Below are 26,230 nucleotides of genomic sequence, written 5' to 3' on the forward strand. Positions count from 1 at the left end.
TTCATGAAATGGTCGAATGCGGAAGTGCTTGAAGCCGTTGCGAGCGACTCGCACGATCTCTTGTCATGGTCCACAAGATTATCACAGAGACGTGCAGCTTCCAGCATTACGAGATATGATCGAGACCTAACTTTTGAGACCAGTCCCAGCCTTCTAGGCCCCGTGGTTGGTTCAGACGACCCCGACAAAGGACGTGTTGGATTTTATCGCGAGCCGATTCGAGCGCCGACGTGCCGGCGAACAAAACCAGTCATATCTTTTTAACGCGTGGTTCGATTTTTACAAAAGAAACTTTTTCTTGAAGGGCTGAACCGTGCGCTCACAACGATACCGAGTTTGACCCTAGGAGAGCCGGAGGGGGAGGGGGAGGTGAAGGGGGGAGGGGGAAGGCGCTGTTCCCCTCCCCTCCTCTCTCCGGCTCTCCCAATATTTATATTATATATCTTTCCTATATATATATATATAATATAAATATTGGGAGAGCAGTAACATCTTGCCACCGTGGAAGGGTTTTGGTTTTGGTATATAACAGGCAAAAAAAAATATATATATATTATATATATTTTTGATATATATATATATAAAAATATATAAAATGAAATATATGATATGAAAAATATATGAAATATATAAAATATATAAAATATATAAAAAAATATATAAAATATATGAAAAATATATAAAATATATGAAAAATATATCTAAAAAATATATGATATATATTTGATATATATATCAAAGAAAGTTTTTGTTTGTTTGTTTGCATGTGCTAATCTCCTGAACGGTGAAAGATAGGAGGAAACCTCCAATACAAAAAATGTCGGGACGGGCCCCGGGAAGGTTATAGGCTAGGTGGTGAGGCCGGTCGAGGCCCACCTCTGCCGGGCTGGGCCAATTTCACAATTAAAAGCTGAGCTGAATTGTTGTAGTCGATCTTCTATGGCCGCGAGTTAAAGGTGAATTATAGTAGTAAATGCATTCAAAAAGAACCAAAAATGTGGGGACGGGCCCTGCGAAGGTTATGGGCTAGGTGGCGAGGCCGGTCGAGGGCCACCTCGGCCGGGCTGGGCCCATATCGTAATTAAAAGCTGAGCTGAATTATAGTAGTCAATCGTCTACGGCCGCGAGTAAAAGCTGAATTATAGTAGTAAATTCATTCAAAAAGAACTAAAAATGTCGGGACGGGCCCCAGGAAGGTTATAGGCTAGGTGGCGAGGCCGGTCGAGGCCCACCTCTGCCGGGCTGGGCCAATTTCACAATTAAAAGCTGAGCTGAATTGTTGTAGTCGATCTTCTATGGCCGCGAGTTAAAGGTGAATTATAGTAGTAAATGCATTCAAAAAGAACCAAAAATGTGGGGACGGGCCCTGCGAAGGTTATGGGCCAGGTGGCGAGGCCGGTCGAGGGCCACCTCGGCCGGGCTGGGCCCATATCGTAATTAAAAGCTGAGCTGAATTACAGTAGTCAATCTACTACGGCCACGAGTAAAAGCTGAATTATAGTAGTAAATTCATTCAAAAAGAACTAAAAATGTCGGGACGGGCCCCAGGAAGGTTATAGGCTAGGTGGCGAGGCCGGTCGAGGCATCCGGCCATTAAAAAAAACATTGCCTCAAACAGGGAACCATGATTGTCATGGGGCCCGCAAGGCTAACCCCCACTCTAGCGGGGAAAATGGCCTTAAAACGATCATTCATTCATTCATTCATTTATTATATATTATATATGTATTATATAACACACACATATTCTGTTTTTGGTGTTCTCACAGATTGCACACCCTTTCCTGGTGAAGAAGAATCTCGCCAGTGCTGACCCAAGACAGTTCAAGTGGCAGTTGTACAAGATATGGTTCGATCTGTATGGACGTGGCACCGGGTGAGGCTTAAACTTGTGGGCACGTATGGGGAATTCGTTTGGCTCGAAGATAAGGTGACCCACCGTTTTGTGTGCTGTCTATCTCGTCACTCTCATAGCTTGTATCCAGAGCTTTGTGGGAATTTATCTTTGCCGGCCTTTCTTCTTCCTCTTTTTTTACACTCCCCATTCTTATTTGTTTTCTAACTTCCTCTTTCTATTTTTATTTCCTTCTTTGCTTTTGTCTGTCATTGTCAACAGAGACTTTATGTGTGGCTTTATGCCCTGCTTTTTGTTCTTGTGCTTCATGTTTTTTCAGAATTAAAGTTGTCCTGAGGAATCTAGATTGACAAACAGTTATTGTATGTCCATGACTGTGTTCATGTAAACTTATAACCACTGCGAACTGCCCTTTTTTGAGTGACGGTCCCTCCTTGCCCTTACCCCTCTCCCTGCTTCTCCAAATATCCCATTTCCTCTTCTTTTATTCGTCCCTGCATCAATCCATTTTTCTTTCTCCCCTCCTCTTCTTAATTTTTTTTCCTAAACATAATTAGCATATAGGTTCCTCATATCCATAATGACTCTCAATAACATCACTATTTGGTGTTTTAAATGTTGCCCCAAGATTGCTTAACTCATGCATAAGCAAAGGCACAGTAATAAATGTGCCCAGGTGGGTGTATATGTGGTTATGCTGAGTCTAACATTTTCATTAATTGTTTAAAAAATAAACAGACATCTTCAAGGCATCATGCCTTGAACAGACATCATGTCGTAAAAACAGACATCATGTCCTAAAAACATACATCATGTCCTAAAACCTGCCCTGCCACTCTTGCACTTCCTGTCTGCTCTTTTCACCCTATCATTTGCACTAGGTCATCTTCCATCTGCTTGGAAATCCACCAACATCACTGCTTTACATAACTAGACGGTATTCAAAGAATACTTACCCTGCGCAGTCAACTTGATGTGAGCCAACTCTTCTGTTTATGAAGGGTTTTGGTTTTTTTTGATCCAATATGTCTGCCAGACCGAGAAATTTCATCATTAATTTATAATCTCTAATATAATTGTTGTGTAGATCACGTTCAAGAAATTTTAAACAGATCAGACTAAGCGTTGTCCCTGTTGAATTACGGCGTCATAATTAAAGCACCAATGACGTCATCGTTAACATCACCTATTCCCCATGCGGAGTTCTTTACAATGAGCCACGTTTCAATTTTTTTCCATGGAGCGGTTTTGGAGATATACAGGTGCAACGTTTTTCGGGTTTTCCATGATGGCACCTGTACCACGTAACCTATGACGTCATAATTATGATTCAAATATGATACGGTGAAATGGTGTGAATTTCACCTCTGGTGAAAATGTTGTGTCCATCAGACCAACAGTTGCAGAGAAAAAATAATTCATACTGATCGGATCAAGCGTTGTACTTGTCGAATTATGACGTCATAATTAAGGTACCGGTGACATCATCATTGACATATCTTATTCCCCATGGGGAGTACTTCACAATGAGCAATGTTTCAATTTTTCCATTGAGCTGTTTCGGAGATATAGAGGTGTAACGTTTTTCGATGATGGCATCGGTACCATGTGACCTATGACGTAATAATTATGAATAAAACAAATCTACAGGCAGAGGCGCTCCTATGATAAATTTAGTGTCAATTGGACCAAGAGTGGCTGAGAAAATGAATTTTTAAAATGCAGGTACGCACGTACACACGTACGCACCCGAATGCATAACCCTGATTTTCGCTTCTGGAGTGCAGGGTAAAAAGGTGCAAAAATTGATCCCCTCACCTACAGACCTGTCAGCTTACTTTCAGTCACCAATAAGGTAATGGAATCCATCAAATCCAATCCAGCTAGTCACCGTCTGGGCATCCTCCGTCGTACAATGTCCTTCCTTGGCACACCTGAACACCAATGCACCTACAAGGCCTTGATCCGCAGCTTAATGTGGAACTGCAATCCCTTCTGGGCTGGCACCCCTGCCTCACATCTTGCCCAGCTTGCCACCGTGGAAATCAAGGCCTTCAAGATCATTGGAAACCTCCATGATAAAGCTGAGCCTGTGCCTGTCATTTTTCCATCACAGACAGGTCAGTGGTCTCTCTGTCTTTTACCACATCCTTTCTGGTCTTGCACCCTCTGCACTTTCCCTGCTTTGTCCCACCCCTCCCCCCTCTCAGGGTCTCTGCAGGGTGCCCGTGGTCCACTATTGACCACGGCCTTCTGGTGAAACCCATACAATTCAGAATTACTTGTCACTTCCACTTATTTGTTCCTCTTTTTTCCGGCCTGTGGAATCGACTTCCACATTCTCTTCAATGTCATTCTTCCCTCCAGGTCTTCAAGACACCTGTTTACCACCATCTCAGATCACCCCCTCACCCCCATCCAAAACCATGATCCTTTTACCCCCGTTTGTACCATGTTCCCCACTTTTAAGACCACTCCTTCCAAATTTCCAGTTTTCCTTACTAATGAGGACTGATTCTGTATTCAGCTGCTCTACCCCGTGCGTTCTCTTGAAACAGAGCGATTTAACTTGACATTTCGAAAGTCTTAGTGCATTGGAAAGTGGAGACGCATGCGCTTGTGGTTAATGTGGTTTCTCCGGTAGGAAAAACAAATGCACGATATTTACCATAACGACACAGCTGATGCAGTCACAGTTGCTGTTTGCTTCAAAAATTTCACAAATTAATAAAATGCAACGGCTTTGGTTCCAACATTCCTTACTGGAAGTTAGTCATTTTTAAAGGAGATTGATTGAAGCTCTCACGATACCCCAGGCACAACCAAGGTTATTGTGGAGCCGCCATTCGTAGAGGTTCTGGGATTGATGGACGGTGACAAGTTGATGGTGATTGAATGAGGTCGATTCTCTCCCATCTCAATCTCTCTCCCCCATCCCTCGTCTGGTCTCTCTGGTCTCTCTCTCCCCCATCCCTCATCTGGTCTCTCTGGTCTCTCTCTCTCTCCCATCCCTTGTCTGGTCTCTCTGGTCTCTCTCTCCTCCATCCCTCGTTTGGTTTCTCTGGTCTCTCTCTCTCTCCCATCCCTCGTCTGGTCTCTCTGGTCTCTCTCTCTCTCCCATCCCTTGTCTGGTCTCTCTGGTCTCTCTCTCCTCCATCCCTCGTTTGGTCTCTCTGGTCTCTCTCTCCCCCATCCCTCATCTGGTCTCTCTGGTCTCTCTGGTCTCTCTGGTCTCTCTCTCTCCCATCCCTTGTCTGGTCTCTCTGGTCTCTCTCTCCCCCATCCCTCGTTTGGTCTCTCTGGTCTCTCTTTCCCCCATCCCTCGTTTGGTCTCTCTGGTCTCTCTCTCCCCCATCCCTCAAAGTCAGGTATTGGGTTGCCGAAGTAGTCTCAAAGCAAAAATCACAACAGGTGGTTGTGCGGTCGTTTGTCCAGTGCTCACCACGGCATGAATAAGCCTCCCTGCGTGGAAAGACACCGTGGGATGCTTAACGTCCACTGACGACTGCTGGCAGATGGGTCCCCAACGTAATGTCCGGTCCAATGAACGGAGTCCTCATAGATGCCTCACCCTGCCTGTGATTCCCCAGGGGGCAGTTTACTTTCTAAGATTCCTGGTTTCTTCAGCGTGAAGCCGAGCCAGGTGTGTGGCAGGAGCAGCTCGGTGAGAGGCAGGAGCGCCAGCCCAAAGGGCAGAGCAGTATTCCATCAATTATCTGAGATGTTTGGTGCCATGGCACAATCCCCGGTGAAGTTGAAATCGGATAGAGTTCAACTGGTTTTAGTGCGAGGAGATGCTGCATAGAGAATCCACTTGCTTGCAACTTCTTCACAGACAGGTGCCTTGAAGCCGGAGTACAATCCGGAAACTGCTTGGTATTTATTTATTTATTATATCCTGCATAGCACATCAATCGCATGCAAGATGAAGGACATTACGAGACAGTATTGTACCTTGAGGGCTGGCAAGTTGGGCCACTTGTATAGTTCACCTGTTATCATATCGAACACGGAGCAATCACTTTGTTCCTTCCTTTGCCCCACACAGAAACGACTCTTCTGGTTTTGAGCACGTGTTTGTCGGCGAGACGCGTAAAGTGCACGAGGTCATCGGTTTCCACAACTGGATCCAGTTTTATCTCCAGGAGAAACGCGGCAATGTCGACTACCTGGGCCACCATGCTCGTCGCTCGAGGAGTCAGGTGGGTCTTGATGCTCGCCCAATTATTCCAGACAGGATGATGGAATTTGTTGCTTTTTATTTGGTAACGAATTTTTTGGGGAATGCTGCCTTTCCTTATCGCAGCATTTTACTGTCTTTCCCAATTTACCCTGAGCTTGTAGCGGCTGCCGCTGGGGTTTCACAATCGCCTTGCACCTATCAAGGACGCGGAGCGATCACCATGCCGGGCTCGTCCAGGACGCCCGGGCAGGCCCGCGCTCAACTTGCCAGGCCTCGGTCGGGACGCTGGGCCACGCCCCCTGGCGCCGGGCCTGGGCAAACCCCCTGGGTTAATAGATATATATTGCTGACCGATAAACGGGTTTTCAGAGTGCCTGAGTGTTTGATTTCAATAAAGCAACTCAGATGAATTCCAGCTTTTTGTCGCGTCCATTCTTCTGATCGACGTGGGAGCCCCAGCTCCTTCATTGGTGACCTATCGACATGGACACGGCAGTCGCCCTTAAACTGCCTACCTTCTGGGAGGCTCACGCTGCGGTTTGGTTCGCACAGGCGGAGTCCCTGTTCGCCCTGCGAGGCATCACGGCCGACGACACCCGCTTCCACCATGTGGTAGCTGCGCTCGGGTCGGCTACCGCAGCCCGCGCCCTGAGCCTCCTCGAAAGCCCGCCAGCCGCTGACAAATACGGCGCGATTAAGCAGCTTCTCCTCGATGCTTTCGCCCTCCCATCGGCGGAACGCGCACGGCGCCTGCTCGAACTGCCTGAGCTCGGCGACACGCGCCCTTCCGAGCGAATGGACTACATGCTTTCACTGCTCGGCGAGCACTCTCCGGCATTCCTGTTCCGGGAGCTGTTCCTCCGTCAGCTGCCTAACCCGGTACGCCTCGCCCTGGCAAGCACGACGATCACAGATCCCCGGGCCCTTGCCAGAGAAGCCGACAAGATCTCCGCTGCAGGACGGCGCATCGCAGCGGCGACATGGGACCCACCGCCGTCCGACGCAACAACCATGGCGCCCGAGCACCCGGCACGGTCGACGGCCGAACTGCCGACGCAATTGGCGGCCGCTCTACCGTGCCGACCACCTCCACCCGACCAAGCGTGGTGTTACTATCATGCCAGGTTCGGACAAAAGGCCCGGACATGCCGACCCCCGTGCACCTTCGGCAGGCCGGGAAACGGCCGGGCCGGCGTTCATTACCAGCCATGAGCGCCGGCCATACGGGCAACTTACTGTTCATCACGGATACAGCGTCCGGACGGCGCTTCCTGTGCGACACCGGCGCCCAACTGAGCGTCATACCCGCCTCTGACCAGGACAGGCAATCCGCGGTTTGCGGCCCCTCCTTAGTTGCGGCCAACGGATCGACTATCCGCACCTTCGGCCCGCGCAACGTCACCCTCTGCTTCGGCGGCCAACGCTTTGCTTGGACGTTTGTAACCGCCAACGTGCCCGTGGCTCTGCTAGGCGCCGACTTCCTCTGCGCACACGGACTGCTGGTGGACGTCCAACGGCGTCGTTTAATCAACGCTGAAACCTTCAGCTCCCTGGTATGCACATTGAGCAGCTCCGCGCCGACCGAGCTGGCATGCACCGTCCCGGTGGCGAACGAGTTTGCTCGCCTGCTCACGGAGTTCCCGGCCCTCACGCGGCCGACGTTTTCGGCCGTCGCAGTACGGCATGGGATCGAGCACCACATACCAACCACGGGCCCGCCGGTCTACGCCAGGGCCCGCCGCCTCGACCCAGCCAAGCTCGCCGTAGCGAAGGCCGAATTCGACGCGTTGGAGCACCTCGGCATCGTGCGGCGCTCCGATAGCGCGTGGGCCTCGCCACTGCACATCGTGCCAAAGCCGGGGGGTGGATGGCGCCCGTGTGGCGACTACCGCCGTCTGAATGACGCTACCACCCCCGACAGGTACCCGATCCCGCATATCCAAGACTTCTCCGCCCGTCTGGCGGGACGGGTCATTTTTTCGAAAATTGATCTCATACGGGGATATCACCAGGTACCTGTCAGGGCGGCCGACGTCCCTAAAACGGCAGTCATCACGCCGTTCGGCTTATTCGAATTCTTGCGGATGCCGTTTGGTCTCAAGAACGCGGCTCAGGCGTTCCAGCGCTTGATGGACGGCGTGCTGCGTGACCTGCCGTTCCTTTTCGTTTACCTGGACGACATCCTCGTCGCCAGCACGTCCCGGGCCGAGCACCTCCTCCACCTCCGAACACTGTTCGAGCGCCTCAGCGAGCACGGCCTCATCGTCAACCCGGCCAAATGCCACTTCGGCACGACGGCCGTTGATTTTTTGGGCCACCACATCACCAAGAACGGGGCCGTGCCGCTGCCAACCAAGGTCGAGGCCATCACCACGTTCCCGCGTCCCCGCACCATAAAGGCCCTGCAGGAATTCCTGGGAATGGTGAATTTTTATCACCGCTTCGTGCCCCGCGCTGCTCACCTCATGCGGCCCCTCTACGAAGCCCTCCGGGGCAAGCCGGCCAAGCACGACATCGTCTGGTCCGCAGCAATGGATGCGGCCTTCCAAAGCTCAAAGCGGGCCCTCGCCGACGCAACACTGCTCGCTCACCCGGTGCTCAACGCTCCCATCGCCCTCACCACGGATGCCTCCGACTACGCGGTGGGCGCCGTCCATGAGCAATGGGTGAACGGGGTTTGGCAGCCACTCGCTTTTTTCAGCCGGCAGCTCCGGCCGAACGAGCTCAAATACAGCACGTTTGACCGGGAGCTCCTCGGTCTACACCTGGCCGTCCGCCATTTCCGCCACCTCCTGGAGGGCCGACCTTTCACGGCGTTCGTCGACCACAAGCCGTTGATTTATGCCATGGCCAAGGTCACGGAGCCATGGTCGGCCCGCCAACAGCGCCACCTCTCCGCCGTGTCGGAGTTTACCACGGACATCCGGCACGTCGCCGGCAAAAACAACGCCGTGGCCGACTGTCTGTCCCGGGCCAGCGCGAACGCGGTCCACCTGGGCGTGGATTTTGCGCTTATGGCGGCGGACCAAACCACCGACACCACGGTGCAAGCCCTCCGGGCGGCGGACACGGGCCTCCGCCTGGCCGACATCCCCTGCGCGGACACTGTCCTGCTCTGCGACGTCTCCCAAGGCCAGCCTCGCCCCATCGTGCCCGTCACCTGGCAACGCCGCATCTTCGCCTCCCTCCACGGCCTTTCCCACCCGGGCCGGAAAGCTTCCCAGAAGCTGGTGTCGGCGCGTTTCGTCTGGCACGGCCTTCGTCGGGACGTCCGCGATTGGACCAGCGCCTGCACGGCCTGCCAACGGGCCAAGGTCCACCGACACACCCAGGCCCCGCTGGCACCTTTCACCGTGCCCGAACGACGTTTCGACCACGTCAACGTGGATCTGGTGGGCCCCCTCCCCCCGTCACGGGGGTTCACACACCTGCTCACCATGGTGGACAGGACCACCAGGTGGCCGGAGGCCGTTCCCCTCGTCTCCACCACCACCGCCGACGTGGCGCAGGCTTTCATCGCCACCTGGGTCGCCCGCTTCGGCGCACCGGCGGACATCTCGTCAGACCGCGGACCACAGTTCACCTCCGAGCTGTGGGGCGCGGTCGCCCGCAACCTGGGGGTCAAGCTCCACCGTACTACGGCCTACCACCCCCAAGCAAACGGGTTGTGCGAGCGATTCCACCGCTCCATGAAGGCCGCGCTCATGGCCGGCCTTCAAGACGGCGGTTGGGCCGACCGGCTGCCGTGGGTCCTTTTGGGCCTTCGCACGGCCCCCAAGGAGGACCTCCAGGCATCCACCGCCGAGCTGGTCTATGGCCAGGTGCTACGCGTCCCGGGCGAATTCGTGCCCGACGCTACCAGTCCCTGGTCCGCAGCTCACCAGCGCTCGGACCTCCAGGAGGCCGCCCGACGGTTTGCCCCCGTGCCGACATCCCACCACGGTGACCCCCGGTCCTACGTCCCCCCAGCACTCCGCACAGCGGAGTATGTTTTTGTGCGTCACGACGCACATCGGTGGCCACTCCAGCCGCCGTACGACGGGCCCTTCCGGGTGCTGCGACGGGACGACAAGTCGTTCGTCATCGACATCGGCGGCAGGTCGGACCGGATTGCAGTGGACCGCCTCAAGCCGGCGCACGTGGACGTCGACCACCCACCACGGGTGGCCCTTCCGCCGCGGCGAGGCCGCCCCCCATCCACGGGGCCCCCCACTCGACCGCCCACCACCTCACCGGACCCCCTCCCACGACCCGCCAGGGGTCGCTTCGGCCGGGTCATCAGGACCCCCCTCAAGTTGACCCTGCCGGTGCAAGTCGATTCTGGGGGGACGTGTGTAGCGGCTGCCGCTGGGGTTTCACAATCGCCTTGCACCTATCAAGGACGCGGAGCGATCACCATGCCGGGCTCGACCAGGACGCCCGGGCAGGCCCGCGCTCAACTTGCCAGGCCTCGGTCGGGACGCCCGGGCATGCCCGGGCATGCCCGGGCAGGCTCGCCCTCAACTTGCCAGGCCGCAGCCAGGACGCTGGGCCACGCCCCCTGGCGCCGGGCCTGGGCAAACCCCCTGGGTTAATAGATATATATTGCTGACCGATAAACGGGTTTTCAGAGTGCCTGAGTGTTTGATTTCAATAAAGCAACTCAGATGAATTCCAGCTTTTTGTCGCGTCCATTCTTCTGATCGACGTGGGAGCCCCAGCTCCTTCAAGCTCACAGTATATTCGCTTACAGCTGTTGTCAGGCTTGTTTCTGCAATTAGTGCCCCCAATTCTTAATGGTACCTCAGAGTTTCTTCGACCGCGAAGAGTACGAAACCACCCATGCTAAACCGACACCCCTCACTGGCTTTGCTAGTGTGGAGGTGACTGTGCCACCTTGCCAGGACCAAAAACAACACCTGGCAAAGGGCGGATGAGCACCGGCAGGGAGCCAACGGCCATCCAGTGAGGAAATGGTGTATCCTAAAAACACCCATCCGGTTTGGACCGGTTTATGTCATACCAAAGACTTTAAAAATGGTACGTGCTGCTGCCTTGCTTGAAAAAGATAGAGCACCGACAATCCCCAACGGTTGGCATCCATGGGGAGGAAATTCCTCTTGAGGAAATGTCCCCACTGAATAGGGTGAGAAAAACGGCGCCATTGTTATGACGCCTCTGGTAGCCAGAGTATTCTGGGAAGTGACGGTAGTGACGGCACTTCCCCCAAGCTCAGTGTCTGTGTTAAGTGTTTGTCTCGATTGTTATCTCCATATGTGGGTTTCAGAAGGTGGAACGGAGCCCTCCCAGGTCTCAAAGTATCTATCTTCGTGTGTGTGCACGTACAAGTTGCTGCTGTTGGCTGCTCTCTCCACACGTGGGTGGGTTTCAGGAGATAGATCGGAGACATACCCGGTCTCAAAGTATCCACCTCCATTGTGTGTGTGTGTGTGTGTGTGTGTGTGTGTGTGTGTGTGTGTGTGTGTGTGTGTGTGTGTGTGTGTGTAAGAGAGAGAGAATTGTGAGGAATAGAAATGAAAAAACGAGGTGTGTGTGTGTGTGTGTGTGTGTGTGTGTGGGTGTGTGTGTGTGTGTGTGTGTGTGTATAAATCGCGAGATCTTGGAGACGGCGGCAGGGATTTTCGAAGCTCCACACGGTCTCCACGTTTTTTCGAAGTTAAGTCTGTTCACAATTGTATTTTGTCGAAACTGTATTTATCTTTCGGTGTGTGAAGTTATTGTGTGCAACTTTGGTTGTTTCTCGGTGTTTATCTTTCATAAATTGATCGTCTGTTTGCCGTGTCGCGAGCAAGGCCTTGTACAGTGTGCACTGTACAACCTTGAGGCTTTGTTTTTCTCTCAGTGGTCCGTCGTTTGTGATCCAATAACTTTCGTTCTCTGTATTCCCAGTCTTTTCACCCATAGCCTACTTCCTTGTGTAAATCTCAACTCAAAAAAACAAAAAACAAAAAAAACATTTCCTTCTCTGTTCTCATTCGTTTATTCATTCTTATTCGTTCGTTCGTTCTTCGACCACGTGTTTCTCCCCCATTTCCCCAGATAGTTTTCACTCATTAACCTTCAATGTTTACACTTTCCCCTCAAGTTATGTATTCCGTCATATTTTATAACACCTTTTTCTTCTTCTTCTTTAAAAGGCTGCTTTCGACTTGCTCACCAAATCAATTCATCCCAAAAAAAATATCCATCTCCTATAGTGCCTTTGTTCTACATTCCCTAAACTCTCCTGCACTCCATCCTCCATCCAGCGTCCTTAAACGTATTTTTAACTCGAAGGTCACAAGAAACTCATTTTGCAATAAATGTTCGTTTCCCATAAATCTTACACTTTCAAAAATCCAATCTCACCCCTCCCCTCCAAATCTTCCCCATAACCCCTCCCCTCCAAATCTTCCCCATCACCCCTCCCCTCCAAATCTTCCCCATCACCCATCCCTTTCAAATCTCCCCCCTTGCCCCCTCCCTCCTAAACTACTCCCTCACCCCTCCCCACCAAGACGCCCCCTCGCCCCTCCCCTCCTAGACTCCTGCCTCACCCCTCCCCTCCAAATCTCCCCCATATCCCATCCCTTTCAAATCCCTCCCCTTGTCCCTTCCCTCCCAAACTCCCCCCTCACCCCTCCCCTTCAAATCTCCCCACCCTCATTGCTTCTCAATTTCCCCCCGCTCACTCCCCCTCCTCAAAGCGTCCTCCCCGCTTCTTCCCCCTTCAAACTCTCACCTCCATCTCCCCCAACCTTCTGCCTCGCTCTTCCCCCTCCTCAAATAACACCTCATTGTGGCTCACCCAATCACCATCAAACCTTTTGTCCGCCCCATCCTTCCCTTTCTCCGAGCTATTCTGAAATCTCTGACACACCTTCAACAGCTCTCCCTACCTCTTCCACCTCTTCCACATCTTACCCTACCCCTCCTCCCCCCTGTTCTGTATCTGATGCTCCCCCTTCCTCTTCATTAACGGTATGGACCTCAAACATCCGGGGCCTTCGTTCAAACTTAACTGATCTCTCCATACAGGTTGCTTCTGTCAAACCAGACGTGATCTGCTTAACAGAAACTTTCCTCCTTTATGATGTCTCTGATTCCATAGTATCTCTCCCGGGCTACTCCCTCCTCCGGTATGATAGACCTGAGCCTCGTCCTGGAGGCGGGGTTGCTATCTTTATCAAAAACTCTCTTCCTCACTCGCCCTGCACTGCACTCTCTCCACCTCACCCCCAGGAATACCTCTGGCTACGGCTTCCCCTTCGCTCCCACCTCTTGTTCATATGTGTGTTGTACCGTCCACCAAACAGTGATGACTCCATCTACATCTCGCTGTCTGATGATATGGACCAACTTCTATCTACTCATCCCAACTCTCTCTTCCTCATATGTGGTGATTTCAACTGTCATCATGCCAGTTGGCTGGGTGTGGGTACCTCTCTCACCAGCCATGGCTCCTCAACAAAGGACTTCTGCGACTCACTGGGACTGACACAATCTGTCAATTTCCCGACCCGGATCTCAGTCAACGGAACATCTTCTCTTCTGGACTTGGTTATGACTAACTTCCCTGAAAATGTCTGCTGCTCTTCTTCTGCTCCGATCGGATCATTTGATCATGTCCTTGTTAAAGTGGACATCTCTCTGACCATCCTCAGGGAGCCTGCTCAGCGTCGACGAGTCTGGCATTTCACTCAGGCCAACTGGCACGGTCTTCAAGCAGCCATCAATCATCTGGACTGGTCTCCCATCTCTACCACCTCTGACATCAACTCATCCTGGGAATTCTTCCAAAGTAAATTGCTCTCTCTCATGCACAGATTTATCCCATCTCGTCTTCAGTTGTCATACCCTTCCTCCCGTCCATGGTACACGGAATATTGTGGTGAGGCTGTTGCCCAGAAACAACTTGCCTTCGTCTCCTGGAAAGCAAATCCAACGGAAGGAAATCTCATTTCCTTTCACAAAGCCCGAAACAAGTGTGTGTCCACCCTCAGGAGAGCCAGGAAACAATATCTCTCCGTTCTCAAGACCGAACTCTCTTATCTGTCTCCCTCTTCCAAATCCTGGTGGCGTCTGGTCAAATCCGTTTCTGGTGTTTGTTCCCCCTCCATCCCCTCCCTTACCTCAAACGGCTACACAGCTGACTCCACACGTGAAAAAGCTGAATGCCTCAACTCTGTGTTTGCCTCTAAATCTTGTGTCCCAAACCCATCCCTCTCTGTACCCACCATACCCAGTCGTACCCTGCTGCTCCTGGACTCCGTGTCCTTTCCTCCTGACAAGGTGGAAAAGTTTCTGTCAACCCTCGACTCTGATTCTGCAACTGGACCCGACGGCATCAGCCCACGGGTCCTAAAATCCTGCTCTGCTGCTCTATCTCACCCTCTCTCTGTTCTCTTCACCCTCTCTTTTGCTCAAGGTCAACTGCCATCTGCTTGGAAATCAGCCAACATCACCGCTTTGCACAAAAAAGGTGCAAAAACAGATCCTAGCAACTACAGACCAATCAGCCTTCTCCCAATTATCAGCAAAGTCATGGAATCCATCATTGCTTCTGATATGAAATCTTTCCTCTTCTCCAATGGCTTGATCTCTGATCATCAATTTGGTTTCAGACCAGGTCACTCTACTCTGGACATGCTGCTTCTGCTGTCTCAACAATGGATGGAGGTCCTCAATGCCAAACAGGAAATTAGAGCTGTCTCCCTCGACATATCACGTGCCTTCGACACGGTCTGGCACCCCGCTCTGCTCACCAAACTCTCCTCCTTTGGTATCCATGGAAATCTCCACGCATGGCTGGCGGACTTCCTCTCTAGTCGTCGTCAACGTGTGGCCCTGAATGGGTTTCTCTCATCTCCTCTTCCTGTTCAGGCTGGAGTTCCCCAAGGCAGTGTTCTGGGCCCCGTGCTTTTTCTGGTCTTCATCAATGATCTCTCTGACTCTCTCGAAAATCCTCTCTATCTCTTTGCTGATGACTCCACTCTCTGCCGCTCCATTCCTCTTCCCTCAGATCGGCAGTCTGCTGCCTCCTCACTCTCTGAAGACCTGGACAAAATCACAGACTGGTCAAACAAGTGGAACATGTCTTTCAATCCTGACAAATCTCACACTCTTACTATGTCTCTCCGAAAAGATCGACTGGACAACCCTCCCATCTACTTTCTCAACAATCCTCTCCAAGAAGTTCTGTCGCTCAAGATTTTGGGTCTCACTATCTGCCATGATCTTTCTTGGGAAAACCACATTTCCAAGCTGGCCTCCAAAGCCAGTCGCCGACTGGGCATCCTCCGTCGTGCGAAGTCCTTCCTCGGCACACCTGAGCTCCTCACCACATACAAGGCTTTCATCCGCAGCTCAATGGAATACTGTTCTCCCATATGGGCCGGTGCTCCTGCCTCACACCTAGCTCGGCTTCACGCTGTTGAAACCAAAGCTTTCAGAATTATTGGAATCTCCCGCGATGAAGCTATCTCTGAGGGCCTTTCACTCACTCACCGCAGGCAGGTAGGTGGTCTTTCTGTCTTCTACCGACTCCTCTCCGGCCTTGCACCCCCAGCTCTCTCTGTGCTCTGTCCCCCAAATATTCCTACAGGTCGCACAAGATCTGCCAGCAACCCTCTGATGGTTAAACTGCCGAAATCTCGGCTCTCCGCTCACCTTCACTCTTTCATTCCTCTTTTCTCCCGCCTCTGGAACAAACTCCCTCACTCCCTTCAATCCCACTCCTCCCTCCAGGTCTTTAAAACAGCTGTTCACCACCATCTCTTATCTTCCCCCATCCAAAACCTTGATCTTTTCTACCCCCGCTAATTCACCCCAGATCCACCTTGTTTGAAATTCCAACTTCTTTCCTGGAAGTCCTGGCAGTGTCCATATGTTTTATACCTCTCCCACTGCCCCCTTCCCACGCCCCCCCCCCCCCCCCCCTACAGCCCTCGCCCTCTCTCAGATCTCTCGATGTCTCCATGTCTCTCGGTCCCTGCTCTCAAATGTTGTGTTTGTGTCCTTCCCCCTCTCTCCCCATCTTGTCTACCGCTCCCTATGTTATATGTTTTATGTGTCGGTTTGTCTTTCTGTGTGATTAATGTTCGCTCTTTCACGAGCCTCGATATTGTATATACAAAAAAAAAAAAAAAAAAAAAAAAAAAAAGAAAAGAAAAGAGTGAGATAGAATTGTGACGAACAAAAATGAAAAAACGAGGTGTGTGTGTGTGTGTGTGTGTGTGTGTGTGTGTGTGTGTGTGTGTGTATAAAAGAGTGAGATGGAATTGTGAGGAACAAAAATGAAAAAACGAGGTGTGTGTGTGTGTGTGTGTGTGTGTGTGTGTGTGTGTGTGTGTGTGTGTGTGAGTGTGTGTGTGTGTGTGTGTGTGTGTATAAAAGAGTGAGATAGAATTGTGAGGAACAGAAATGAAAAAACGAGGTGTGTGTGTGTGTGCGTGTGTGTGTGTGTGTGTGTGTGTGTGTGTGTGTGTGTGTGTGTGTGTGTGTGTGTGTTAGCTTTATTACGAGCCTTAGCCCAAGTATAAAAATTACATACCCACATACGTACACCTATACATGCACACACACACATAAATGCACGCACACAAGAAGGTGTGGATACCTTGAGACCTGGTGAGGCTCTGTTCCACCTTCTGAAACCTGTATATGGAGATAACAACCAACAACACACACAAACACACACTCAGATTCCGTGTTTGTAGGTGATCGTGAACTCAAATCCAGATCAATATATAAGTGAGTGTCATTTGCAGGAATGACCATTATTGAAAAAGTAAGGATGGTTTTAAAGCGCGGCGTTACGCGCGCTGCTTGCGAGCAAGGAGGAAGCCGACAAGCGGTAACTTATAAACGTCTTTATTTCAGGAGCTCACTGTAACACTGGCCCGCTCCGGGCTGGGCGCCCGGTGTATATCATGAGGCCACGCCTACCCCTCGGGCGTGGCCACCGCCCACTTGGTGCGCGGAATGATGTCACCACGCCAGTGGGCTTTTGTGTCCGCCACACGCGCCCCCCCCAGAATTCCCGCGCACCTGGAGGGCCAGTTTGCGGGGCAGACGAATGACCCGGCCGAAGCGCCCCCTGGCGATCGGCGGCGTCCGGGGTGCAGGGATGCCAGGTGGGATGCCCCTGGCTGCCCCTGGGATGGGTGCAGGACCGGGGGGCGGCGTGGCGGCGGGGCTGGGCGGTGCCGGGGGTCCGCCCGCAGGAGGGCGGCCCCGACGTGGGGGTCGGGCCACTGGCGGTGGATGGTCCACATCGAGGTGGGCCGGCTTGAGGCGGTCTACCGAAACGCGGTCAGGAGTACCGCCGATGTCCAGGGTGAAGTGCTTCGCCCCGGTCTCCAGCACGCGGAAAGGCCCGTCGTACGGGGGCCGCAGTGGTGTCCGATGGGCATCGTGGCGGACGAAGACGTACTCCGCCGTGCGAAGCTCCGGGGCGACGTGCGTCGTTGGGTGCCCGTGGCATGCCGTTGGCACCGGGGCGAACCTCTGGGCGGTCTCTTGCAGAGCGGAGCGCTGCTGTGCCGCGGACCATGGTGCCGTGGAGTCGGGGAGGAACTCGCCCGGCACCCGCAGCGGTTGCCCGAAGACCAACTCCGCCGCGGATGCGCGCAGGTCCTCCTTGGGCGCCGTCCGGAGGCCCAGCAGGACCCAGGGGAGCCTGTCGACCCAGCCGCCGTCGCGGAGGGTGGCCCGGAGCGCGGCCTTCAATGAGCGGTGAAATCGCTCACACAGGCCGTTAGCCTGGGGGTGGTAGGCCGTGGTTCGGTGCAGCCGGACCCCGAGCCCCTGCGCAACCGCCCCCCAGAGCTCCGAGGTGAACTGGGGGCCGCGGTCGGATGAGATGTCTGAGGGGGCGCCGAACCGGGCGACCCAGGTGGCGATGAAAGCCTGCGCGACATCGGCCGCCGTTATCGACGCCAAGGGCACGGCCTCCGGCCACCGGGTGGTGCGGTCCACCATGGTGAGGACGTAGGTGAAACCCCGCGAGGGGGGCAGAGGTCCCACCAGGTCCATGTGGACGTGGTCAAACCGGCGTTCCGGCACCGTGAACGGGGCCAACTGGGCCTGGGTGTGCCGGTGCACCTTGGCGCGCTGGCACGCGAGGCACGTCCTGGCCCAGCCGCGGACGGCCTTCCGGAGGCCATGCCAGACGAACTTGTCGGCGATCAGCCTTTGGGAGGCCCTCGCGCCCGGGTGGGACAGGCCGTGGATGGCGTCAAACACCTGGCACTGCCAGCCCGCGGGCACGATGGGGCGAGGACGCCCGAGGGAGACGTCGCACAAGAGGGCCGTGCCCGCGCCGTCGAACGGCACCTCGGTGACGCGGAGGCCCGTGACGGCGGTCCGCAAGGCCTGGACATCGGGGTCAGCGGCCTGGTCCGCTGCCATGCGGGCATAGTCGATGCCGAGGTGGACTGCGTGGGCGACGGCCCGGGAAATGCAATCCGCCACCGGGTTGTCCTTCCCCGCGACGTGCTGGATGTCCGTCGTGTACTCGGACACGGCCGAGAGGTGACGCTGCTGCCGGGCCGACCACGGCTCGGTGACCTTGCCCATCGCGAAGATCAGCGGCTTGTGGTCGACGAAGGCAGTGAACGCACGGCCCTCGAGCAGATGGCGGAAGTGCCTGACCGCCAAGTGAAGTCCGAGCAACTCGCGGTCGAAGGTACTGTAACGGCGTTCGGGCGGGCGAAGCTGCCGGCTAAAGAACGCCAGCGGTTGCCAAGCTCCACGCACCCATTGCTCGTGCACCGCGCCCACCGCGTAGTCCGGGGCATCGGTGGTGAGGGCGATCGGTGCATCGGGCGCCGGGTGCGCGAGCATGGTGGCGTTAGCCAAGGCGAGCTTCGCGCCCGTGAACGCCGTGTCCATCTGCTCGGTCCAGGTAACGTCGCCTTTGCCCGGCTTACCTCGGAGAGCTTCGTGCAGGGGGCGCAGGAGCTGGGCGATACGGGGCAGGAACCGATGGTAAAAGTTCACCATGCCCAGGAACTCCTGCAGCCCTCTGATCGTGCGGGGGCGCGGAAACCCCTTCACCGCCTCCACCTTGGCCGGAAGGGGGACGGCTCCGTGCCTGGTGACACGGTGCCCCAGAAAATCGATGATGGCGGCGCCGAACCGGCACTTTGCGGGGTTCACAATCAGGCCATGCTGGCCCAGGCGTTCGAAGAGCGTGCGGAGGTGGCGTAGGTGCTCTTCGCGGGACGCGCTGGCGACGAGGATATCATCCAGGTAGACGTAGACAAAATCCAAGTCGCGCAGGACGCTGTCCATCAGTCGCTGGAACGCCTGAGCCGCATTCTTCAGACCGAAGGGCATGCACAGGAACTCGAAGAGTCCGAATGGCGTGATGACCGCCGTCTTCGGGACGTCCTCCGGCCTGACGGGGACCTGATGGTAGCCGCGTATGAGGTCCACCTTCGAGAAGAAGGACCTGCCCGCCAAACGGGCGGAAAAGTCCTGAATGTGGGGGACGGGGTAGCGGTCGGGAGTCGTGGCGTCATTGAGACGGCGATAGTCCCCGCACGGTCGCCATCCCCCGCCGGGCTTCGGCACGATGTGCAGCGGCGACGCCCAAGCGCTCTCTGAGCGCCGAACGATGCCGAGTCGCTCCAGGGTAGCGAACGCCGCTTTTGCCACCGCCAGCTTCGTCGGCTCGAGGCGGCGTGCCCGGGCGTAGACCGGTGGCCCGACGGTGGGGATGTGATGGGCCACCCCGTGCTTGACGGCCCCCGCTGAGAAGGTGGGCCGCGTGAGGGCCGGGAAGCCGGCGAGGAGGCGGGTGAATGCGTCCGCTGCCGGAAGCGTACAGACCAACGTGGCCGGAACCGAACCGTTCGGCAAGCCGCTTGGCAAGCTGGTTGAGCTGGGCAACGCACAAGCGAGCGAGCTGAACGTCTCGGCCTGGACAAGACGTCTGCGCTTGACGTCGACCAGGAGCCCATTAGCGCACAGGAAGTCCGCGCCAAGCAGTGCCATGGGCACGTCGGCGGTGACGAACGTCCATCGGAAACCCTGCCCTCCAAACCGCAGAGAGAGGCAGCGTTTTCCGTACGTACGGATGGGCGTCCCGTTCACGGCAAGCAGCGCGGGGCCCACACCCGCGGCGTGCTTGTCTGACGTGCCGGCGGGAATGACACTCACCTGCGCTCCCGTGTCGCACAGGTAACGGCGCCCGGAGAAGGTGTCCGTTATGAACAGCAGGCTGCTCGAACGGCCGGCGCTCATCGCCACTATTGAGCGCCGGCCCGGGCGTTTCCCGACCTGTTGAAGGAGCATGGCGGATGACACTGCCGAGCTTCGTGGCCGAACTTGGCGTGGAACCAGCACCAGGTGGTGGAGCTGGAGGAGCGCAGCTGGCTCCGCCAGGCCGGTGGAGTTGGCGGGTTTCCCCGCGGTGGCGGTTTTCGCCGCGGCGGTGGGCGGGGCGTGGCGGCGTTCACGAGGTGCGTATCAGCATGCTGCGTATGCTGTAGAAGCTGATGCTGTGGAACAGCAGCATCAGCAGCATCAGCAGCATCAGCCTCGAGGGCCGTGATGGCCACGCCGACTCTCGCCCGCGTGTCCGAAGCGGCGAAGTACCTGTCCGCCTCGGCTGCCAATGCTCGGGGTTCCGTTAGCCCGGTCCCGGCCAACGCGAGGCGAACCTGCGCTGGAAGTTGGCGACGGAAAAGCGCCCGGAATAGAGAACCGGGGGCTTCGTCGCCCAACAGTGACAGCATATGGTCCATTCGGACCGACGGGCGCGTGTCACCGAGCTCCGGGAGATCCAGGAGGCGGTCGGCCCGTGCGTCGTCCGTGAGGCCGAACGTGGCTAGGAGTAGCCGCTTGAGTGCCTCGTACTTGTGGCCGTCCGGTGGGTGGCGAAGGACGGACACAACTCGAGCGGCCGTGCCGGGCCCGAGGGAGGCGACGACGTGGCAATAGCGCGTGTCATCGCCGGTGAGGCGCCGAAGCTGAAATTGGGCTTCGGCCTGGACGAACCAGACTTCGGCCTGAGCCTCCCAAAATTCGGGAAGTTTGACGAAGTTGGCCATGGCAATGGCGTCGCGTGTGGAAGGATCGCTCCGGCAGATCCAACGTCGAGGGGGTCACCAGTAAAGCGCGGCGTTACGCACGCTGCTTGCGAGCAAGGAGGAAGCGGACAAGCGGTAACTTATAAACGTCTTTATTTCAGGAGCTCACTGTAACACTGGCCCGCTCCGGGCTGGGCGCCCGGTGTATATCATGAGGCCACGCCTACCCCTCGGGCGTGGCCACCGCCCACTTGGTGCGCGGAATGATGTCACCACGCCAGTGGGCTTTTGTGTCCGCCACAGTTTCACATGATAGTTTGTGGTGACCATCCCTACCGTTACATACTTTATGGCATAACATCCCTACATCCTTTTACATTTAAAAAAAGGCTTTTTATTATCCGTATATTATGGATCTGATTTTTCAATCGGATTTTTCAATGATACCCGATGACGGGCTCTTTTCCGAAAGAGAGAGTTGCACGTGAACCGATCGCATCGTCGCAGGCGAGTAGTTTGTTTCTCTGTCTCAAGACAATTCAGTAGCCTGAGGTCTTCATTCGAACCCGATGTGGTTGCGTCATATCCGGACGATTCGGTTGCACGCGGTCTTCATTCGAACCCGATGTGGTTGCGTCATATCCGGACGATTCGGTTGCACGCGGTCTTCATTCCAAACCGATGTGGTTGCATCATTTCCGGAGGCCTAAAAGGGAACGTTTCAATCACATCAGGTGCCTTGGCAGAGCCCTTTTCAGTACTTAGAGTGGTACAAACAACACTCCATATTGCTTCAATCAAAGTACTTTGATCCTTGGCCTGCGCCAATGGGAGTGCAGCCAAACGTCGACCCTGTTTGATCTGTAACCGAACTCGCTTTGCAAATTGAAGGCTTCCTGAGTGACTCATTCGGCCTAACTAAGATCTTTTCTATCAAGAATCAGAATGACTCCCAAGTAAGGCCTATGGTGATATTCCTGCCAAATACACTGGCAATGCCGTCGACTCACTGTTGGGGTTGGCATCGGATGACTTGGATGGTTTGCTAAAAATCGGTATTTTTTTGAGGATATTCACCCAAACTTCATGGACCTTGTCCTGCTGGAATTCATTTTTGATTGCGTTGAATATCCTGTATTTTGTCCAGGTGGTGTTCTTCATTTTCTTTTTCTCTTAAGGCCAGGACCACATCCTTTTCATCAAGCATTTGGGTTGGCCTGTTTACCGTTTCCATCTGATCCAATGGCGCATGATGGTCGATTACCCAGGTTGAAATCCCATGGGCTATTTACATTTCTACGTTATCTACCAATGGCCTTGTAATTCATATTAAACTAGAACGGTACTCGGTAGAGAGCACACCTCCGCCAGGCTGAACAGTTTATGTTTTGTATCCCACTGATAGGCTGGATCTGGATTCGGACCTGAACCAAAATCTAATCGGATTGTTCTTGTCACCTAACCAACTCATCCCCCAAGCGTAGTTATAACTCGTCCATAACTTTTTTTTAATATGACGTTATATATCACTTTTCGCCCGATCTCTCAATGGTGAAAAATCACTTTAAAATTAAATAATTCTCGTATCCGACTCCATATTCAGATCTTCACTAAAATCTAGTCGATTCGGTCTCGTCACACACACAACCTGTCCACCAAGTTTCGTCCAAATCCGTCCACAACTTTTTGAGATATTGTGCTATATCTCGTTTTTAACCCCGTCACTCAATGGTGGAAATCACTTAAAAATTTATTTGATCCGGATCCGGATTTGAATCTTCACCAAAATTGAAAGAACTTATTGATGATATATTGAAAAGAACGATAATTGGTGGAGAGGTTGCGCATGTGACACATTCTAACCATAACCCTAACCCTAAACCTAACCGTAACCCTAACGCTAACCCTAACCCTAACAACCCTAACCCTAACCCTAACTAACAACTAACCTAACCCTAACCCTAACAAATCGGGTTAGGGTTCGCGTTAGTTGTTAGTTACGGTTAGGGTTAGGGTTGTTACGGTTAGGGTTAGATCGTGTCACATGCGCAACCTCTCCACCAATTATCATTCCTATCCATCCATAACTTTTTGAGATATCCTGCTATATATCGTTTTTAGCCCTCTCTCCCATTGGTGACGAATCACTTTTAAAATTCTCTGATCCAGATCTTCACCAAAATCTAATAATTTTGTCTTTGTCACATACGCTACCTCTCTGCCAAATTTAGTCCGAATCCGTCCACAATTTTTTAGAGATATCTTGTTCACAGTCCATTTCTGTATGGACGGGGGCATTGTAGACAAACACAGACAGACAAACAAACAGACAAACAGACAGGGTGAAAACATAACCTCCATCCACCTTCGGTGGTGGAGGTAAAAAGTTAACTGACCTCTACTAATGTCTTTGTCCTAATGTATGTTGTCTACTAACGTACAGTACATACGTTGTATGTTGTATGTCTTATCTACACCTCCGAGAGGATTTGACCAAGGAAGCTGAAATTTTCAGGGGATACTCAGGAAACCCTGAAGGTGTGTTTACTAAAGTTTCGTTTGATTCCATCAAGTTTTGAAAAATAACGATTTCTGGCCATCTTTGCATTTTCTTCCTTTGGGGGGGAGGAGGGGTGCAATTAGAATTTTGGGAGCTGTATAACTACGAAAGACTTTATTTATTCATATTCACAGTGCACATGTTTTTGCTTCATGTACGTAACCCGGGTTATTTCTTTTACTCGTACACCCGCTCACTACGGGAGCGGCAGGAAGGGTCATTCCTCTTTGGGGTATATAGATTACAGTCGATCTCTGGTCGGGTCTCAAGAACATTGGGTGTGTGTTCATTTACCAAGTTTCTTGTGGAGAGATCGCCAAGTGGTTTAAATATTCGAGCAAGCACTCCATTCAAAACCATTAAGGAACGGCTGGCTTGGCAAGCGCTAGCTAGCTGCTTGGCAAATGTTGCACACCACGGGCTGCCTCCCTTTCAGTTTCGTGTTAAACAGCAAGAGCGAGTTTCAAAATTTCGCCATGAAAAACGCCACGCCAGGAAGGGTCATGTTTTTAAATCAACCCTGTGGGATATATAGAGCACAGTAGATCTTCCCTCAGTTCTATCAGTAAAATTTACCTCACGGATGTCGAGATTCCTCCAAATTTCTTCATTTAGTGTTATAAATAGCATTAGCTACTGTTTAAAAAGCTAATCATATGTGTTTGTGGTTTATAATATTTTTACTTCCGATGGACGCCGTTGGGCGTTGCTCCCACGAAAACGCCATGATAAGCTATTTATAAATGTTGAGTCGACGTTTGTTCAAGGAGGAAAAACCCATTGGGAGGTGGGATATTATTGGTATTAATATTGTTTTGTAATAACATTAATATTATGCTATTATCGTTTGTTTTGTTGTAAGAAACGGCTTTGGAAAAACGCCACGATAAAGTTAATTTAACATGGATATACACCTTCACATGCAACCACATTGACGGCAATGGTGGGGAAAACCCGTTCGGGGGAGAAAACCCCCTTGGGGGAAGGGGGGGAATTAATGTGCTACAACCTTCATTGTGTAACCCTTCGTCATCCTGTCAAGTTTAGTTGAGATTGGATAAGTAACGACGGAATATATTGCAGTCAAAAAATCATCAGACAGACAGACAGACAGACACCAAAATGTGTATTTTAGTATGATGATTTTTTTGGGAGTGATCAGGACAGCGGTCTGTTACCTATACACCACCCAAATAAAGGGATGCGTCAGAAGAGTTGCATGCTTGGCACAACATCGCAGTGGGGCAGGTACTCTGCCATGGTATTAATAGTTCAAAGATTGTAAGATACCCCCCTCCCCCCTTAGGGAGCGGGTGCCTCTAGTACAGATAACGGAGCCGAGGCGTCATCTCATGGCTGCTTTGGGTAAAAGATAAAAGTTGTTTCCCTCATGCTTGAACGGAGAAAACCACGGTACCTCGTAGACGTGAACCTCAAGAAAACTTGCAATGTGGAGATTCCTTTGCGAGGTTAAGTGGGAGGATTTTGCTTCAGAAGATGTTGATTTTGTTTTGCTGATGGAGTTGATGTGATGAACACGGATGGGTTTGTTTTTACGTCGATTTACCTTGTTTTTTGAGGTTTGTTGCATTTTCTTCCCCTTCAGTAACTTCCTTTCCTCCTTCCTGCTTTTGCTCTCTGCTCTTGTGTGCTCTCTACCCATTTATTCGTTTCACCCTCAGCCTGACGAGGAAGACCATCTGTTGACCCTGCAGTTCAGCTGGAAACAAGCAGTGAAGCCAAAAGGAAGTTCTTTTATAGGCACGAGTCCCGAATTTGAGATGGCCTTGTACACCGTCGCCTTCCTTCTCGGCACCGAGCATTCGTCTAAGTATCGCATCCAGGTGGACGAGTACCGTTTTGATCTAGTGTGCCATCGCAGTGGTTCCCACATCGGGTCCACATATCCCATGCTGCTGGAGAGCAACCTTCCGGTGTAGGCCCTGGAGTTTCATTTTTTGAAATTCCTGAATTCAGGCAGAAAAGTGAAGAAGATTAACCTTAAAAGTTTGTTTCTAAAGTTTCCTTTTTTTGGCAAACCGGAGCATATAACGGGTCACATGACCAGGAAGTTTGTTCAAAATCTAAGCTTCGACCACGTTATTGTTACCCAAACTTGTATGACTCTACCATACCTGGACCACCACCTTTGTATTTCTCAGCGCGTCAGTTGTACTTTCCCAACAAGTTAGCGACCATGTTTTGTACTACGTGAGATTTGCCCCTTGCTCGACATGTTTGTAACGAGGTCTGTGATTGGTTAATGAAATTGGCTCTTGTTTGCTCAACCACTATTAAACCAGGAACAATATTGCTATTTGTTAATTACGGTAATTGTGTACATTTTTCATACAGGTACGATAGCTCTTATACACTTCTTTGTTGCAGCTTTCCATTTTACTCAGGCTTTGTTAGGAATCCACAATTTCTAGATTTGGTGAGAGATTCTTGTTTTTTTTCATTTCAATTGGATGGTAGTAAGTCCAATCATTCCCTTGTACCCATAATATGTAGATTACATTTTACCGACTTTATTATTCCAGCCATGAAATGGTCTGTATCCCTCTTTTCATCCACTGTATTGTGATCCAATATCAATAAAAAGATGGTGTCTG

The 26,230-nt window shown here is 52.6% G+C and overlaps 1 protein-coding gene across 1 annotated transcript; it reads left to right on the forward strand.

Moving 5' to 3' along the window:
* LOC144889997 (poly(U)-specific endoribonuclease-A-like) lies at positions 1–26,230 on the forward strand. The gene is made up of 4 exons (XM_078771137.1): positions 1–165; positions 1,770–1,876; positions 5,904–6,057; positions 25,298–26,230. The coding sequence occupies exons 1-4, from the start codon at positions 4–6 to the stop codon at positions 25,553–25,555; spliced, it is 681 nt and encodes a 226-aa protein (XP_078627263.1). The 5' UTR covers positions 1–3; the 3' UTR covers positions 25,556–26,230.

The sequence above is a fragment of the Myxine glutinosa genome, chromosome 1, assembly GCF_964187855.1.
Source record: "Myxine glutinosa chromosome 1, kmMyxGlut1.1, whole genome shotgun sequence".
Taxonomy (NCBI): domain Eukaryota; kingdom Metazoa; phylum Chordata; class Myxini; order Myxiniformes; family Myxinidae; genus Myxine; species Myxine glutinosa.